At 36.9% G+C, this 19964-nt stretch overlaps 1 protein-coding gene, 1 long non-coding RNA gene and 1 pseudogene across 4 annotated transcripts; 2 read left to right on the forward strand and 1 right to left on the reverse strand.

The window, feature by feature from the left end:
* Positions 1-451: 451 nt before the first annotated feature.
* Positions 452-8925, forward strand: LOC148692165 (uncharacterized). The gene is made up of 5 exons (XR_015954166.1): positions 452-2549; positions 2650-2753; positions 2957-3038; positions 8550-8597; positions 8704-8925. It is a non-coding gene; the product is annotated as an uncharacterized LOC148692165 (long non-coding RNA).
* Positions 3560-5139, forward strand: LOC148692166 (uncharacterized; annotated as a pseudogene).
* A 109-nt stretch (positions 8926-9034) lies between the features above and the next one.
* On the reverse strand, positions 9035-18102 carry LOC148692167 (uncharacterized). Of its 3 annotated transcripts, none has more exons than XM_088681340.1 (3): positions 17450-18102; positions 9643-10337; positions 9035-9522 (listed from the first exon to the last, which is right to left on the reverse strand). In XM_088681340.1, the coding sequence occupies exons 1-3, from the start codon at positions 18050-18052 to the stop codon at positions 9321-9323; spliced, it is 1500 nt and encodes a 499-aa protein (XP_088537466.1). In that variant the 5' UTR covers positions 18053-18102; the 3' UTR covers positions 9035-9320. The 3 variants fall into 3 exon arrangements, with proteins under 3 accessions (XP_088537466.1, XP_088537468.1, XP_088537465.1); XM_088681342.1 differs by having other exon boundaries at positions 9603-10337; XM_088681339.1 differs by having other exon boundaries at positions 9035-10337; positions 17450-18101.
* Positions 18103-19964: the final 1862 nt, after the last annotated feature.

Here is a 19964-nt window from a genome sequence, read left to right on the forward strand (position 1 = left end):
GAATATAAGTTGTTTACTAATTCACTTGAATCGGAATGAAAATTTGTATGATTACTAGAATGTCCTTTATTATAAATAAATATTTTATAAGAACTTATAGGAAATCAAGTCAATTGATATAAAATTAAAAATTAAAAACTAACCAACCAAACCCCAACCCAACCGTTCTCTCTATCTCTGCCTCAATCATCTTTCAACAATTTGAAATTCACGGTGGGTTTGAGGCCTATGGGAAGTGCTGGTTGTGGTGATGTAATTTCTTTGAAGTTTAGTTTACGGGGTATTTCGTGTTGATTTGAATGTGAGGAGTTTGGTTTTTAACATTGTGTTAAAAATAAAATAACTAAAACGGGCTCTTCTTCAGCTTTCGCTTGATCTTGTTTTCTGGTTGTCGTTATTGTTGAGGATTGAGTTCCGAAAACAGTTTGTACTTTGGTTTTTACCAAGATTCATTATTTTTCCATTGTATTTTCAATTTGCAGGGTTTAAAAACCTTAAGTACCTAGAAATATGTGGTTTGGGACTGATGGATGTCTTCGGAGCTTAAGTGACCATAATGTCAACATACAAAATCTGAGGTGATAAATCATATACCAACTACATAATCACAAAGGGTACCAGTTCCACTGGAGGTCATACCGATACTTTTAGGTTGTTTTTCAAGGTTTTGGAATGACATAACCTTTTTATCCTAAAGAAATAGAAGAGATGATAACAACTATATCAGAACTAACTTTTGTATGCAGAGCAGGTATAACACCCAAAAAAAAATGAGAGCAAAAATCTTTATATTTCCTAGACCTTTATGATAGGCGACTGACTTCACCATTCTGAGTGATAGAATTATGACCACAGATTAGTATGTCAAATCAATAACTAGCATAAATTAGTTAGTGTTTTTGTGATTTATTTGCTTTTGGATTGTGGATTTGGTTCATTTTTTTTTGGGTTGCATTTTGTGGTTCTTGCCTAATTGTTATTTAATTTGTTTTTTTTTTATTTGGATAGGTGCTTTTGTCAAATTTTGTGCATCTCTTTTTAGAAGCAACTCATAGATGCGTTGTACAGGTTAACCGTATACTCATTTTTTATAAACTATGCATAGTATTTGTTAAATACTGTGGCATTTTAAAGTCCTTGCTTCCGTGACTCTGATATGATACTGGGTATTCACTTTATTTAATTATATTTGATTTTTGTGTGTTTCATTTTTTTCTTCTCAAATATCAATCTATCGGTTTTCGGCTGGTGTAGCTATCGATTTGTTCTTTGGATTTTACAATTCCTACACATGATGCAAAAAAAGAACTAGGAATAACAAAAGGAACCAGATGCCACAAAATGATAGTAATTTTGGCACTCCAATTGGAATTGAAATGTTTACTGAAAATGTTTGTCATACTGATGATGAGCATATGTTACCTGAAAGCCTTACATTTGCCGAACAAAGTTTTGTGATGCAACAAGAGTGCGATTCTCACGTTTCAGATATAGATGGCCTTAAAAAAATTTCTGAAGCCCAAAACAAAAGACACAAAAAAAAAAAAAAAAAAAAAAAAAAAAAAAACGAAAAAGGAAAAGAAAACGCAGGGAAGCAACTGTAGATGAGATCGAATTTGACAATTTTAATCAGATGGATGGGGGTGGTCAAGCCTTCTTTCAGAGAAGCAGGGTAAGTATGTCATCTTTTTCGCTTACAGTTTTTCTATTAACTTATAATTGTTTTGTTCTATTACTGATAGATTACATTTGTTTTATTATATTACTTAAATTCAGTTATAGTAGTTTCCCCTTCATACAATTTAATCCAACTTAATATTAGTCGACTTTGAGTAGGTCCTAATAATGCAACACGTAAATACTTAATAATCCCACCTTTAACTTACACATTTGTTACAATCCTTCTGTTTTGTAGAAATATTAAGTACAAGGTAGACAATTTATTCTTCATTACAAACATTTAGTTCAATCCAAAACTAAAGAACATTACTATCTTTACTTATGTATCCGAAGTTAATGTAATGTTGAATATTTTCTTTTCCAAAATTAGGTTTGGATGCTACTTAAATGTAGGAGATTGAAAAAGGATATTCAGTTACTATTGGCCTCCCTTTAAGTTTGGACACACTTTAATTTCGATACACACATGCACACTTATATCTACTAACAATATGTATATTTTACTTTCACGTTTGCAATAGAATGAGCGTATTTCGATCCACCGTTTGGAATCTTTTTACTCGAACAAGTAGATTAGAAACCGAGTGCGATGAAGTTTGTAACCCAAAGTAAATGGATCTCATAAACAATTTGGTGGTTTCCAGTGCATATTGCTTTGCTTAAATGGTCAGAAAATCCTTTCATTATATTATTTATATTCAGTTATAATACTTTCACTTGCATATGATGCAATGAAATAGAATATTAGTTGAACTAGAAACGATTCTAATTATCCAAACATCAGGTTGGGTGCCACTTTAAATGTTGGAAAATTGAAAAAAAAAGGATCTTGAGTTGCTGTTTTTGGATTTGACAATGTTGGCTTCACTGTAAGTTATAACAAACTTTAATTTCGATACATAAATGCACACATTTATATACTAACAATGTACATCTTACATTTACGATTCACTATTTGAAAATTTTCAGTCGAACAAGAAGATTAGAGTCCAAATATGAAGATTTTGAGACCCAAAGTAATCGGATCTCATGATCGAATTGGTGGTTTTCTAAGCATATTACTTAATGATATGGTGAGAATATCGTTCAGTTATACTATCTATGTTGACTTACAATACTTTCACTTTCACACAGTTGAATACAAGTCAGAATATCAGTTGACTTAAAACCGATTCTAATTATTCAACGCAGAACTACCTAATAATCTTACCTGTAACATGCATATTTATTAAAACCGATTCTATTGTAATGCTGAATTATTTTTTCCCAACATCAGGTTTGGGTGCCACTTTAAATGTAACAAAACCGAAAAAGAATCATCAATTGCTCTTTTTTGACTTGGCTCCGGTGGCCTCGTTGTTGTAAGAATAGTGAAGTAAGAAATACCAACCTCCAAGTGAAAGATAAATCTATGCTAGAAACAAATGACACTTGTCAAGATCCTACATAGTTTGTTATAAGGTTGTTAGATAGCAGTTAGTCCTAAGCTTAGTAAGAAGGTGTTGTAACTACATATAACAGTCCTTTTTGTAAACAGAAAAGTGTGTGAAAAATAACAAGTCTTTTCTTCTCTCTAAATCTGTTTTCCCTCCTAACTCTCTCTTTCTCATTTCTTCTTCTTTCTTCTGCGTCATTTCTTCTTTCTTCATCTTTAAGGTTTCTGCAATTCTTACATGGTATCCTCGCTGTAGGTCGATCCAAAGCTTCCGCATACTATCTAATACATATATTTCTTTCTCTCAATCCTCTGATCTATAAACTTTTCTGAGATTTCTGGGCTCATCAAAGTCCCGATACTCAAGATCCTCGTCTCCTATACAGTGGCCCACCAACTGTTCGATAAAAGTTCGAAGTCAAATACTCTCTTGTTGTTTCACCAATGGTTACAACAGCGCAATTGCATATTGTGCAATCACCCATTACAAGTCTCATCTCTACTGTGTCGTCTTCTGTTACAGTCAAGTTGGATGATTCAAACTATCTTGTATGGAGTTTTCAGATCAATCTTCTGCTTGACAGTCATGGAATTCTTGGGTTTGTTGATGGGTCCAGGTAATGTCTACCAAGGTTTCTTGATGAAGCGAATATTGAAGGGGTTGAAACTGATGCCTATCAGGTTTGGAAAATGCATGATCGGGCTCTTATGCAGCTTCTCATCGCTACATTGTCCTCCACTGCGATCTCCTGTGTGCTTAGCAGTACAACTTCTCATGCCATGTGGACAAATCTCAAAGAAAGGTTCTCTACAGTTACAAAAACAACCATCTTTCAGATGGAGACAGAGCTTCAGAACATACAGAAAGGGTCTGATTCAGTGTCTGTCTATCTGCAAAGGATCAAGGATGCCAGAGATCATCTTGCTGCAGCTGGTGTTCGATTTGATGATGATGACATAATCATCCTTGCTCTAAAAGGGTTGTTTGCTGATTATTATACATTTCGGTGTGTTATTAGAGGCCGAGAGAATGGGATCTCTCTGAAAGAATTTCGATCACAGCTTCTTGCTGAAGAAGTTATAATTGGACAGTCTTGTGAATCTTCCTTGTCTTTTGGAACTGCAATGGTTGCAAGCACTCAGTCTGAAAAAGGCAAAGCTCTTAGTCTTGATCACAGTTCAAGCCAAGACTACAGCTTTAATGGTGGATCTACTTCTAATGGATTTCACTCTGGACAAGGGTCATTTTCTTCAAATGGCTCTGAACATATTAATGGTAGTTATGGCAATACAATGTCTTCTGGGGGATACAAGGGGACACATTACAGAGGTAAAGGAAGAGGCAGATTCCAGTATAACAATGGTCCCAGATTTCACTCTCCACCATACAATTTGAGTCCTGGAATTCTTGGCGCCCCAAAGGTTTTTCAACACACCTGTCCTGATCATCTAAATGCGATTCCCACTTGTCAAATCTGTAACAAGAAAGGTCATGTGGCTGCAGATTGCTTTCAAAGGCATAATACATCAACTGCTGGACATGGAGCAGCAGCTATTCAATGTCAAATTTGTTGGAAGTTTGGACACTCTGCTACTCAATGTTATCATAGAAACAACTTTGCATATCAAGGGAGACCACCCTCAGTTAATCTCACTGCGATGCAAGCAAGTCACAATCCTTTTTCATCATCTGAACAGTTCTGGGTTGCGGATACTGGTGCCACGTCTCATATGACTTCAAAACTTGCGAATCTTAACATGGCTACTCATTACCAAGGCACATATATAATAACCACTGCCAGTGGTGCAGGTTTGACAATTTCTAATATTGGTACATCTACACTGCAAGCTCCCAGCCACATCTTTACACTGAACAATGTGTTGCACGTTCCTAAACTTTCACAACACTTATTATCCATATATCAACTCTGCAAGGATAACAAATGTAGATTCATATGTGATGATATTTCCTTTTGGATTCAGGACAAAATCACAGGGAAAATTCTTCTCAAGGGGCTGTGTAAAGCTGGCTATTACCCCATCCCGTTTAATTCTCCACAGCAGAAATCACCTGCATCATCCACATTTCATGCATGTTATCTAGCCAAACCAGTTACTACAAGCTTATGGCATCAACGATTAGGGCATCCCTTCAATAAAGTCACCTCTGCAATGCTTCAACACATCAACCCTTCTGCATTCACAGATACCTGTCACAGCATTTGTACTCCTTGTTTGGAAGGCAAATTTACAAAGTTGTCTTTTTCTTTTCTTGCAACTAAGTCTGTAACTCCATTAGAGGTTATTCATAGTGATGTATGGGGCCCTGCCCCTATGATGTCATTTGAAGGGTATAGGTACTATGTTAGTTTTGTGGATGAATGTACTCGATATACATGGATTTTTCCGTTAAGAAATAAAGCAGAAGTTTTTCAAATCTTTGTTAAGTTTCATGCCTACTTACATACCCAGTTTTCTGCACATATTAAAATCTTCCAAAGTGATGGTGGTGGTGAATTAATAAGTCATCAATTTCAACATTTTCTCACAACCAAAGGTATTTTGCATCAAAAATCCTGCCCCTACACTCCAGAGCAAAATGGCTTGGCAGAAAGGAAGCACAGACATATTTTGGAAACTGCCATCACCTTATTGCAAACAGCTACACTTCCTTCCAAATTCTAGTTTTTTGCTTGTTCCACAGCCATTTATCTGATAAATCGAATGCCTTGTATTTCCTTACAAATGCAATCTCCTTACCAGTTATTATTTGGTCACTTTCCACCTCTTACACACCTCAAAGTATTTGGGTGTGCTTGTTACCCTCTCTTAAAACCTTATAACACCTCCAAACTCCAACCCAAAACCACAACCTGTACATTTTTGGGATATCCAGCCAACTACAAAGGTTTTATCTGTCTAGATGGAATCACAAACAAAGTCTATATTTCTAGACATGTTCTCTTTGATGAAACATTGTTCCCATACTCCACCACACTATCTGTTATATCTCCAATGCCTTCATCCACATCCAAGTCCTTCCTTCCTTCATCTGCACCACTCATACCATCAGTTTCATTGCATAATCATGTCACTTTACCATCATCACATCTTCATTCATCTTCATCTCAAGCCTCAGAGTCCTTGAGTCCAATTTCATCTAGTGCCACAGATTCCTTGTCTGCATCTACAACCTCAGAGTGTTTTCAACCACAATCATGTACAGCTTCAGCATCTGTTCAATCATCTTCACTGCATAATTCCATGTCACTGTCACCCTCTTCACCCATAGTGTCTAGCCCTCATGCTGTTACACAATTCCCTATCCCTGCTGATCCTGATTTCCAACAAGACTATCTAATTGTTGATCTTCCTATCCATATGAATCTGCATCCAATGCAGACTCGTTCCAAAAGTGGCATTGTCAAAAGAAAGGCTTATTCTGCATCAGTGGCTTTCCCCTCACCACTTTTAGAACCCAAAACATTCAAAGCAGCTGCAAAAGTGAAAGAGTGACAGTCTGCTATGCAAGAGGAAATTGCTGCTTTAAATTCTCAGCAAACTTGGTCCCTTGTTCCTCTTCCACCCCATAAAAATCTGGTTGGTTGTAAGTGGGTATACAGAATCAAACGAAATGCAGATGGTTCCATCTCCCGATACAAAGCCAGGCTTGTTGCAAAGGGGTACAGTCAGGAGGAAGGCATTGATTATGGTGAAATGTTCAGTCCAATGGTTAAACCTACAACTATTCGATTAATCCTAGCATTGGCAGCACAGTTTCATTGGCCTCTTCGCCAACTGGATGTTAAAAATGCATTCTTACATGGTTTACTCAATGAAGAGGTGTATATGGAACAACCTCCAGGCTTTCAAAGTTCTAGTCATCCATCCACTTATGTATGCAAGCTTCAAAAATCTCTATATGGTCTAAAACAGGCTCCTTGAGCCTGGAATGAACGGTTTACAAGTTTTTTGCCTGGATTGGGGTTTCGACAGTCTCCAGCCGATCCTTCTTTGTTTGTTAAACATACATCAGAGGGCACGTTTGTTCTCTTGCTTTATGCGGATGATGTGATTCTCACAGGGAGTGATTCCCAGTTGGTTTCCAATGTTATTTCAGCTCTCACTATGGAATTTGATATGAAGGATTTGGGAGTTCTAAACTATTTCTTAGGGCTTCAGATTCAATACACTTCTGATGGTCTCTTTGTTTCTTAATCTAAATACACCAAGGAGTTGATTGACAAGGTTGATCTTCAAGATTGTAAACCTTGTGCCACTCCTTGTCTTCCCTATCACAGACTGATCAAAGATGATGGGAAACCTTATCACATTCCTAAGCAGTATCGCAGTATTGTAGGTGCACTGCAATACCTCACGTTTACTCGACCTGATATCGTGTTTTCAATTAATCAAGCTTGCTAGTTTATGCACAATCCTATGGAATCCCATGTAGTTGCAGTCAAATGCATAATTCGATATCTCAAAGGCACTTCGGGGTATGGGATTCGATTTCAATCAGGACCACTCTATCTGGAATCCTATAGTGATGCAGATTGGGCCGGCGATCCCAACGATCGCAAATCTACATCTGGTTTCATTGTATTTCTTGGTTCCAATCCCATTTCTTGGGCTTCAAAGAAGCAACACACTGTTTCTCGGTCTTCCACAGAGGCTGAATATCGAGCCCTTGCCATCACTGCAGCTGAGCTTGCCTGGATACGCCAATTGTTCTGTGATCTTCACATTCCTTTTCCCTTGCCTCCCATGATACATTGTGACAATGTTTCTGCCATCGCTCTATCCACCAATCCAGTGTTTCATGCTAAGTCTAAACACATTGAAATCGATTACCACTTTGTGCGAGAACGTGTCACACGAGGAGATCTCCAAATTCAACATGTTTCTTCCTCTGATCAGTCAGCTAACATTTTGACTAAGGGTCTATCTGCGCCCTTGTTCCAGTTGCATTGTGGCAATCTCATGCTCAGCTCCTACACGCATGAGCTTGAAGGGGGATGTAAGAATAGTGAAGTAAGAAATACCAACCTCCAAGTGAAAGATAAATCTATGGCAGAAACAAATGACACTTGTCAAGATCCTACATAGTTTGTTATAAGGTTGTTAGATAACAGTTAGTCCTAAGCTTAGTAAGAAGGTGTTGTAACTACATATAACAGTCCTTTTTGTAAACAGAAAAGTGGGTGAAAAATAACAAGTCTTTTCTTCTCTCTAAATCTGTTTTCCCTCCTAACTCTCTCTCTCTCTCATTTCTTCTTCTTTCTTCTGCGTCATTTCTTCTTTCTTCATCTTTAAGGTTTCTGCAATTCTTACAGTTGTAAGTGTGAACAAATTTTTTTGATCCCAAATACTTTATTATTTATGCTTATACATGCTTTGTTTAGATTGTTGAAACTGCAAGAATTTTATGCAGCGTCACAGATGACTCGGCTTGACTTAAATCCTAAGAGGTTTAAAAAAGGTATTTATGATATTATCATATTGATTCACCATGATTTAACAGGTAGAACTTAGAGATTAAACAAGCACAATCTCAAATCAGGATTTAGTTTTGAATTTCTGTGCAGGTGCATTTTGCAACATCACCAACAGTTACTACTACACATTAGGGACAATTAAACAAGCACGTTGTAGAATCCATAAAAAATCATGTAAATTGTATATAGTTAGGACTTAGAAATCAGCTATTTTGTTGGTACATAGGCTCTTAATGCAAATCCAATAGAATCTAGATGAAACTGAAAAACTTATTATACCATGTGAATTAAGTTGCTTTGATTAATTTCTGGTGTGGGTATTTTTGCTAGCGATAATTCTATTCATACCACAAAGGATTTTATATACAAGCATGTATACTTGACAATTAAAGATCTCTACAAATCAGAAATACAATCAAAATCAAGTTACAATATTAATTCTTAAACCTTGAGAGAGTATTTCCTTAGACAATATACTACTTCTCTAAGTAGCTACCATCGTGCATCAATGACAACAAACACTTCCACTTTGCATAGCAGATGGATTATTTATCATAACTAAGCGACGCTCTTGAATTACCAAACCAGGTAAGATCGAGAAAGCGTCATTGACCTCGTTCATTACCCCGAATCCTAATTGCTACATGCAAACAGGGTGTCTGACCTAGTTAATTATTTTCTCAAGCCAACACACCGCGGCGGAGTAATTACACAACTGCAGTCGCATCAATCTCTTCAAAACGGGTTGCATCGTTACATGAAAAGGAGCCAGTAGTGGTCATGTTCTTGAGACATGATCTTGACCTGAAGTACATGCACCGCAACCACTTCGTCACCCAAATAAGAAACCGAATAGTGTGTATTACACCGACTATGGCCAGCAACCCAGTCCAAAGATAGATGGAAATCCTGTAAATGCTTATATTAGAGTTAAAGTAAATGCTTATATATGAAAAATCGAAATAAGGAGGGACAATCATGAGCAGCACTTGTAGGTAGGTCAATGCCAGGAATGTGAGAGTGACGCACATGAACATCGATAAGAGCCACATGCACAATCGATTGTGGAGAGGAAATCCACTAACGAGCAAAAGGGTGACACTCAAAGAAGAAAGGAACGAGATGGTATTGTAATTTATGAAAGGGACGAAGTCATCTCCCCAAATGTAGCCCAACACTGCTGTTCCAGCTATGCATGTTCTCTGTTCAGTGCAAATTGTTTTAGAATAATTGATTCGAGGAGAATCAATGGTAGTGTTTGTATTATTAGTTTCCCAAACACCACCTGGTGGGTTGACTATGGCTTGAAAAGTCATCGTCGAGATCATCGTAGCCACAACCATCAGCATGCCACGTGTATCGACCACCCAATTACTCGGATATCTCAACCATTCCATCAATTTTATCCAGCACCTCCTTGCTGGCGTTGATCCCTTTTCCGATGATGCTACTCGTTTGTGAAGCTTCTTTTTCTTCTTTACCCTTCTTGGATTTGGTGCTACAACAGCAGCGGCGGCAACATCTGAGTTAGGATTATCATTTTCATTATTCTCCCTTCTGATTAATCCTGCGTCCATCAAAATCCGTTGAATTTCTAAGCTTCTGCTAAAGTCCTCTCTTGTAACGCTGATGTACTCCAAGATATCTGACATGGTCAGAGATATCCCATTCACACCAGTTGCTTCTGCTCTTATAGCATCAACAGAAAGCAGGTAACGTATAGTCTGTAAATAATATATACACTTTATTAATTTTGTGGAAATTATGCTCCTAAGGGGAGCAAACAAAAGAAAGTACACATAAATTTAGGTTAATCTCAATTTAGTACTTTGAATTTTCTTGATTTTCTACATTTGATATATCTAAATTTTTTTTGTCTCAATTTGATCCTTAATTAAAGTCATAATTCTAAAACAGTTTCACAGATCCGTTAAGTTTTCCGACAAAAATTTTGTTAACTGATGTAGCATTCATATGAACAATAACTGAATACCATGTATGAGCCCACTTGGTTATTAAAAAAAATAAAAATTAACAAAAGAACTAAAATTAGAAAAATAAAATTTAAAATAATATAAACCTACAAACCTAAAAACCTGAAAGGGTGAAGATCAGTTAAAAGAAAAAGGAAGTCGTTCAGCTGACCATGAAGGTCTCCGACGACCACCACGGTAGATTCCAGGCCTAGCTGATCGACGTTTGCCTCTTTGTGAAGGATGTTGGATGTGCAGAGGATCAAGCTATCGACAACCTCTACAGGAAACACGTCGGGCAATTGGGTCGGGTTCAGATTTCTAGATGCCCAATAAAAAACAAATCTGAGGTTCCTAACCCATTCGAGACTAAGCTTTCCGTCGGCCGGCCAGCCAACTGGGGTTTTCGGATTAGGCTTTGGCTACGATGGGTTGTCTTCGGATTCGAAGTTGGTGATAGCGGAAGATGCCGAATCGATGACCGGCAACAGTTCTGCTGCTAATACTTCTTGCAACTTTTTGAGATGCAGATGGACGGAATTCTCTTTTATTCCAGTTCAAGGGGAGGTAAGGGAAGGGAGTGGGTTGCAGATCTGGGGAATGGAAACCCATATGCAGCACAAAAAGGAGTGGATTCATTCTACCGCTGCCGCATGTGCAGTCGAAGGGAGGGAGATAGAGGCTTTTGTTTTTTTTGGTCAAAGGGAGATAGAGGCTCAAATTTGGTCATTTGCGATTCCTCCTCAATGTTTATCAGAGAACTTATGGGGTGTAATCAAATCAGGATTTTAAGGAGTAGGGATCATCCCTTTATTTTATTTTTTTTCCTTTGCCTCTTCTCCTAATTGAACCGTTACGGTTATTCACGATAATATCTTATATTAATTTTTTGTAAAAATAAAAAGATAAAATAGAGAATATCAAAGAAAGAGATGGAAAAAGGTTGTAAGAGAATCCTAGTTCGAATTTTAAGGAATTTTAAAAGACTTTAAAATTATAGTGTAGTCAACTAGAATTTTAAAAGATTTTCAAAGAATTCATTCAAATACAGGGGTAGTCAATTAAATAATTTTAAAAGACTTTAGAATCCTAATGTAGTTAACTAGGATTTTAAAAGATTTTTATAGAGTCTATGCAAATCTATCAGTATTAAAAAATTCATAAATTTTGAAGAATTTCTTTCAATAAGAGATTTTGTAGGATTTGAAAAGGGATTATAAGCATAACAAAATCCTACCTCCACCCTAGGATTTCTTTTCAATCCCTTCTCTCTCTCTTTTTGTGACATCCCACATCGTCCAGGGGCGTGATCCTTAAATGTATATTCTCATCCCTACCTAGCACGAGGTCTTTTGGGAGCTCACTGACTTCGGGTTCCATGGGAACTCCGAAGTTAAGCGAGTAGCGCGCGAGAGCATTCCCAGGATGGGTGACCCATCGGGAAGTTCTCGTGTGAGTTCTCAGAAACAAAACCGTGAGGGAATGGTAAGCCCAAAGCGGACAATATCGTGCTACGGTGGTGGAGCGGGCCTGGGAAGTGATCCGCCCCGGGCGGGGATGTGACAATTTCTCTCTCTCTCTCCATTCTGCAACTCAATCTTTCTTTCTCACTCTCTATTTTCTTCCAGACATAGAACCTGCCAATCTGATTTCCTTTCATGTTCATCCATCACCGTCCCAGTAGCAAACTACAACATTTGTAAAATTTTTTATTTTCTTTATTTTGGATTGTGTAATAGTATTTCTTGTAATGCTTTGATGGGAAGTGTTAATGGCTACTAACTGTTCTTGTAATGATTATGCGTTCTATCTGAAGGTGTTTATTTTTTACCATGTTAATTGAACTCTTCGAAATTACTACTAAGAATCTTATTATCAATTCAAGCTTTCTGGTCTTTTTCGTGTAATCATATTAGTGTAAGGGTGCAAGCATCTTCCAAAGCCTATTTATATTTGTACTTATATTGGTAGTTGTACTTAGAAACAAAACATTATGAACTAATCAATTGTTGAGGAAAAATGATTAATTTTGAGACATTTGATTTAAGAAGCATCACTTGTTTTGGTTAGTTAAAATTATTTTTCGTAAAGAAATCACAATTCAAATGAGAAAGGGAAAGAAAAGACATATTTGATTGGTTTATATTTCCATATATATATATATATATATATATGTTTATGTCTTTTTCAGATTGTGCACTGAGAAAAGAATTTATATTGTAGGAGTCAAAAAAGAAATCCTAAGAAATACATGAAAGAAATCCTCATAAATCCATAAAAATCTATAATAGAAATTCATAATAATTTGTCATAATTCATATGGAATTGTAGAATCTATTAAAATCTTTTAAAATTTGTCACTTAAAAAAATTCTTTAAAATCCTTTGAAATCCAAATTGACTACACCCCCTTAATTTTGAATTTTTTTAATATTTTAGTTTTTATTTTTTTGAATTTTTTTAATATCCATGTGAGCCATATTGACATGTAAAGCTCAGTCAGTATCCACGTGAGTGCCGCATCATCAGTTAATAAAGGTTCTTACGAAAAACTTAATGGATGTGTTAAAGTGTCCTAGAATTATGATTTTAGGTATCAAATTGAGACGAAAAATACTTGATGTATCAAATGTTGAAAATTAAAAAACCTTCAGAGTAGTAAATTGAGATTATTCCCATAAACTATATAAAAAGGGAAACAAACAAAAGAAAATTTACACGTGAACATACCTAAACTACCTATTAATAGAACCCTGGTTGTCAACCAAAACTCTATGAAATTACTATTTTAACCCACTTATAAAAACTAAACAAAAATAAAAGGCTTAATCTCAATTTACTACTTTTGAAATTTATTGGTTTCAACATTTGGTACATCAAGTTTTTTTTCGTCTCAAAGTGGTACATGAAGTCATAATTTAGGAATACTTTCATATATCCGTTAAGGTTGTTAAATCAGTCGTTAACTAGTGACGTGGCATCCATGTAGACAATGACTAGGCGCCACATGAAAATTAAAAAAAATAATAAAAAGTAGAAAAATTTAAAAAAAACCCATCGTCTTTTACCTCCCCTGATCCTACCCAACCTTTCCTCCATTATCTCTTCTACGCTCACTCAAACCTCCCTCCTTAAAACGTGCACGATCTAGAACCCTCATGGACCAGCGAAGATGAACAGGATCGCGGTGAGATTGGTGGTCGGTGGTCTGCACGGAGCCCAGAACTACGTCGCTGCATTTCCATAGCGGTCGTTGCTAGGCTGTTGGACAGCGCCGAGTTCCTGAACCGCCGAAGTAACGACGATTTTGGCAAATCTGGGGTTGGCTTCGAAGTTTCTGGGTTTTGTCTTCTTAAAACCAAAGTGTGAAGGTTTGAGCTTCAATCAGAGCTCTGTCAGCGGCAGGGCTAGGTTTTGTATTAGAGAAATTGGAGGTTTGGTTTGTTGATTAAGGGATGTATGGTTATGATTCTCATGAGGGGAGGGGTAAGGTAGGAGAGAATGAAGGAAGGTTGGCTGGGATTGGGGTGGGGGTGGGGGAAAGTGGAAAGGGATCTTCTTTGGATCCCTTCTTCCTAATCCACCAAATCAAGGAATCCCTACTGCTGAAATTTGATCAAACGGTTACAAACAGGGGCCCACTTTAAAAGTTATAATAACTTCAACTATTGGATCAAATTTCAATGGTCCAGATCCCTTGATTTGGTGGATTAGAGCATCTCCAAAGGAGATGTCAAATATAGTATGTCAAAATTTTATTTGATGGTTGATGTGGCAAATTGAATACAAGTGCTAAATTATCTTCTTTTCCAATGGACGTGTCAAATATTTATTTTATTATTTTATTGGGCCTAGAGTTACATTAACTATTAAAAAATAATCAAAATTAGTTTTAGTTTTTATTCTATTGGTTGTTAATGAGATCTATGCATTAAAAATTAAATTAAATATATTTGACTCCTTCTTTATTTGCTGTCAAAATAGGCAGTTAGAAAGCAATGAGTCAAATTGTAATATCCCACATCGCCCAGGGGAGTGATCCTTATATGTATATTTTCATCCCTATCTAGCACGAGGCCTTTTGGGAGCTCGCTGACTTCGGGTTCCATGGGAACTCTGAAGTTAAGCGAGTAGCGTGCAAGAGCATTCCCAGGATGGATAACCTATTGAGAAGTTCTCGTGTGAATTCCCAAAAACAAAACCGTGAGGGCGTGGTCGGGGCCCAAAGCGGACAATATCGTGCTACGGTGGAGTCCGGCCTGGGAAGTGGTCCCTCCCCCCCCAGGCTAGGATGTGACAATTTGGTATCAGAGCCTAACCCTGACCGCGTGTGTGCCGACGACGACATCGGGCCCCTAAGGGGGGTGGATTGTAACATCCCACATCGCCCAGGGGAGTGATCCTTATATGTATATTCTGATCCCTACCTAGCACGAGGCCTTTTGGGAGCTCACTGGCTTCGGGTTCCGTTGGAACTCCGAAGTTAAGTGAGAAGGGGGCTAGAGCAATCCCATGATGGGTGACCTACTGGGAAGTTGCTCGTGAGTTCCAAAAAACAAAACCGTGAGGGAATGGTAAGCCCGGAGTTCCTACGAAACCTAAAGCCAGTGAGTTCCCAAAAGGCCTCGTGCTAGGTAGGGATGAGAATATACATATAAGGATCATTCTCCTGGGTGATGTGAGATGTTACACAAATGACTCACATGCCACATCATATATGGCATATCCACTGGAGAGCACTTAATGTCTTTTAATCCTATTTGGTATATTTGACATCTCCTTTGGAGATGGTTTTAGGAGGAAGGGATCTGGAGATGATCCCTTTTCGGGGAAAGAGATAGGAGATGGTGGTTTTTTTTTAATTTCCACGTGGGTGCATTTTGACACGTGGCACCCAGTTATTATCCACGTATGCACCACGTCACGAATTAATGGCTGATTTAACACTAACCTTAATGATGTATGAAAGTGTCATAAAACTATGATTTCATATACCACTTTGGCAGTGACGGAGTTAGAAATTTATGTTAGGAGGTGTGACATCCCACATCGCCCAGGGAAGTGATCCTTAAATGTATATTCCCATGATGGGTGGTCCACTGGGAAGTTGCTTGTGAGTTCCCAAAAAACAAAACCGTGAAGGAATGGTAAGCCTAAAGCGGACAATATCGTGCTACGGTGGTGGAACGGGCCCGGGATGTGACATTTGGTATCAGAGCCTAACCTTGTCCGCGTGTGTGCCGATGAAAATGTCACATCCCCGCTCGGGATGGATCACTTCCCGGGCCCGCTCCACCACCGTAGCACGATATTGTTCGCTTTAGGCTTAACCGTGAAGGAATGGTAAGCCTAAAGCAGACAATATCGTGCTATGGTGGTGGAGCGGGCCCGGGATGTGACATTTGGTATCAGAGCCTAACCCTGTCCGCGTGTGTGCCGAAGAAAATGTCACATCCCCGCCCGAGGTGGATCACTTCCCGGGCCCGCTCCACCACCGTAGCACGATATTGTCCGCTTTAGGCTTACCATTATCTCACGGTTTTGTTTTTTGGGAACTCACGAGCAACTTCCCAGTGAGTCACCCATCATGAGATTGCTCTAGCCCCCTTCTCGCTTAACTTCGAAGTTCCTATGGAACCCAAAGCCAGTGAGCTCCCAAAAGGCCTCGTGCTAGGTAGGGATGGAAATATACATTTAAGAATCACTCTTCTGGACAATTTGGGATGTCACAGGAGGGGCCTTTAAACTAAATGAAAGAAATTTAAAAAAAAAACATATAGTAATGTAGTTAATTGGAGAACAATTAAAAGTTAATTTTTCTAGCTTTTTAGTTAAAGTCAGAGCTTTAAAATTTAGATAAAATTTAGTATTGCGATGATTATGTTATAAAAATAGAGCTTGCTTATAAGTTTTGGTAAAAAAGGATTTCATATGTTAGATTCAAGTAATAATTAAGGTTATGACTGGCTCAAAAATATTGTAAGATATTTCTTTCAACATAACGTAAAAATTGAAGGTTATGACTAGCTCAAAAATATTATAAGATATTTCTTTCAACATAATTGGATCTTATTCTCGAATATATAAACCTTATTTTATATGAACTGATAAAAAAAGATAGAAGGATTTTGGCTGTGGACATCTATTATCAGGAGTTTTAAAAATCAGAAGAAAGATAAAAGGTTTTTGGCTATGGACATCTATTACTGGGAGTTATAAAAATCATTGACGTCAGCAAGTTTCAAACAACGTTTTTGGCTATGGACTTCTATTACCGGGAGTTTTAAAAATCATTGCCATCAGCAAGTTTCGAACAGCGGACCTCGTGTACAACCAAACTCTACTTAACCAAAACAACACAACATACTTCTCTTGTTGTATTAAGTGGACAACAATTATAAGACTGCAAATTCCAGGATGGGCCTCTACCTCCGCCAGTGTACTTTGGGATGAAAAAACTTGATATACCAAATTTTAAAAACTAAGAAATTTTCGGTTAGTAAATTAAGATTAACCCAAAATAAAAAATTTGGGCAATTTAATAATTACATAAACATAAATTTTGCTGCTTTTTACAGCAACCTCACATCTAAGTTAGTATAGTATGATGTATTTAAAACTCAAAAATAAAATTTGTTAAAAAAAAAACTTAAAAATAAAATAAAATAATAAAAAAAAATGCTCATTATTATCCTAATTTTCGTAACTAATTTTTTTTTTTTAATTTTAAAAATAAGTTACACTTCATAATAAAAAACAAAACAAAATAAAATTGCCCACACAGTGTGGGCATCTGCTAGTATTAATTAATATAGTAAAAAACTAAGAATATCCAGTATAGAAAATGGAAATATATATACGTACCTTAATTTGCCTTAGCATCAAAGCTAAGTGCAGTATGGTCACACCACCATCACAGCCAGCTCTTGAGTTGAGGAACTCACCATTTCTGTCGTCTCTTTCAACCAACAGTTTCAAGCACTCTAACTGGTTGTGTATAATACACAAGTGCAAAACTGTTTCTTTCGATCTGTTTTCAACTTTGGCATAAATGGATCCAGGATTTTCATCAATCAACTTCTGGAGCACCTCAACTTCTCCTCTCATGGCTGCATAGTGAAGAGGGATTCTTCCATTTTCATCAAAATCCGAGCACGCACCAGTATACACAGATAACAAAGCTTCGACGGTCTCCTTGTGGCCCTTAGCAGAAGCCAAGTGCAGGGGCGTGCATCTATCGGCGTCCACCCCCTCTGCAAGTTTGGGATTGTTAGTGCAAAGGGCTTTGGTAAACTCAGCGTGGCCGTGTAAAGCCGAAACATGCAAGGGGGTTCCGGTTCTGCTGGTCTGCAGGGATATTCTCCATAGAATGTCGGGGTCTTTTTTGATCAACCTGTTTAAGGATTCTACACTCCCGGTCCGTGATGCCTCGTACACTTCATCTTCATCATGCCGTGTGATCTCCATTGTTTTTTTTTTTTTTTTTTTTTTTTTTCTCTCTCTTTCTGAACTTTGCTTCACTTAGAAAAATTTTCAGAGAGCAATCGATTATTTGTAATAGCGAACAAAATGCGCGTATATCAAAAGGACTCTTATAAGGTTAAATATAAGAGCAATTACAAAACGACTCTAAGGTGATTCGCGTATGTCCACATGGATTGATTCTAACCGTACGTTGAAGCTTGTGTGGAGCTCGCAAATTATCGACGACCAAGACCAGTCCCCATCCTGCATGTAAGTGGCTAAAATCTGTTACGTACACGTAGCAAAATTATTTTCGCGGAGAAATTTGTATGGAAAACAATAAAGGTAGCCGTCTGCATCTCCAGAAGTCGTCCAACAAGTCTTTGTTCATGATAGACCGAAGCTGGTAGTACCAAAAACAAGCTTTTGAAGTTTTCCTGTGTGTTTTTACTGTGCAATCATGCATGAGCAGATTCTTAGTTAAATTTTTTTCCCCATATTATGACAATTTTCTTTGGCTCTTTTGTGCAAACCTCGAAGTTTTCTGTTCTCATTTTCCCCAGATTTTGATTTTCTATAATATAGTTAGATCTTGTGTTTGTAATTAATTATAATTTGTGTGACATTATAATTTGTGTGACATTTCCATGTTAAATACTACTAATTAGTAATTAGTGAGTTCTGGGTATATTTAGGGAAATTTTATTCAGACCTACTTATTCTCTTTCTACACGCAACTTACCTTTTTTTATCTTGAAATTGCTAATGTGCCCAACAATTCTCTTTCTACATTCAAAAGTGAAAAAAAAACAAAAAACAAAAAAAAACAAAAAATCAAAAAAAATAATTTCAGAGGAAACTCCGGCCACCCCATCTCTCCAAACCCCTACCGCCCCAAATTTGTACTCCTCCCCAACAAATGCAATGAAGAAAGGTATAGCTGCTACCTTTTTGTACAAAGTCTTGGATTTTTATGTGGGGTTTCTTTTTTTCTGCGTTTTTTTTTTCTCATGATAATATTAATATTGTTGTTAGTTATTAAATTCGACTATTGCATATGTTAAATTTTACTTCAAATTGTAGTAATTGTCATACACGTAAATATTGAATGTTGAATGTTGAATGTTTTTTTGTACGTGAATGTTGAATGTTGAATGCCTTATCATTTTGGTTTTTAACATGCCATTGTTTATCTATATCCAAAATGAGTCTGAATCCTTTCAAATAAATGGTACTTTCTAATTTGAGAAATTGTAATTCACTTTTTTATTTTATTTTTTATCTTTTCCTATATATTTGATTTACAGAGCTCTTGGGTTGTCAATTGTGACTCGAAATTCTACTCACATGGATCATGCGTAAAAAACACTATTTTCTTTTATTATTACTTTTCCTTCAAATGTGTTTTATTCTGAGATTGTCTCTTTATATATTGTAAATTTCCAGCACTTATGCAAACTTCAGAGCATATAGGTTCCATTTTAGGTACAAAGAACCAAATATGTTATCTATGTCTTCAATGAAATGCTTTAGTGTTATTGCTTTTAATTGTTTAGTTTTAACTGATGTTTGGATGCTTAAAAATATTCTTCGTTTTACTTTTGGAACTTGAACAGATAATCAAATTGGAATAGATTCTATTTTTTTAGTTCGTTTTGCTTATCAGTTTATCTTACTTCTTTGAACCAAATGCAAATTCCAATCTTGCATTGTTAAGCCCTGAAATTAGAACAAAAAAACTTGCATGAAATTGAAGTTTTCTCTGATTGAGAGCTCATTTTTCTTCTACTTGAAGTTTTCTCTTATTGATTTCTGAATAATTTAGAAATGGGTATGATAAATTGTGGGTTACGATTTCAAAACCTGTGGTGGAGCGCGGGCATTTTTTCTAGTTTCAATTCTATTTCACTGAGGG

Source organism: Pyrus communis, chromosome 12, assembly GCF_041283825.1.
Source record: "Pyrus communis isolate YQ-2024b chromosome 12, ASM4128382v1, whole genome shotgun sequence".
Taxonomy (NCBI): domain Eukaryota; kingdom Viridiplantae; phylum Streptophyta; class Magnoliopsida; order Rosales; family Rosaceae; genus Pyrus; species Pyrus communis.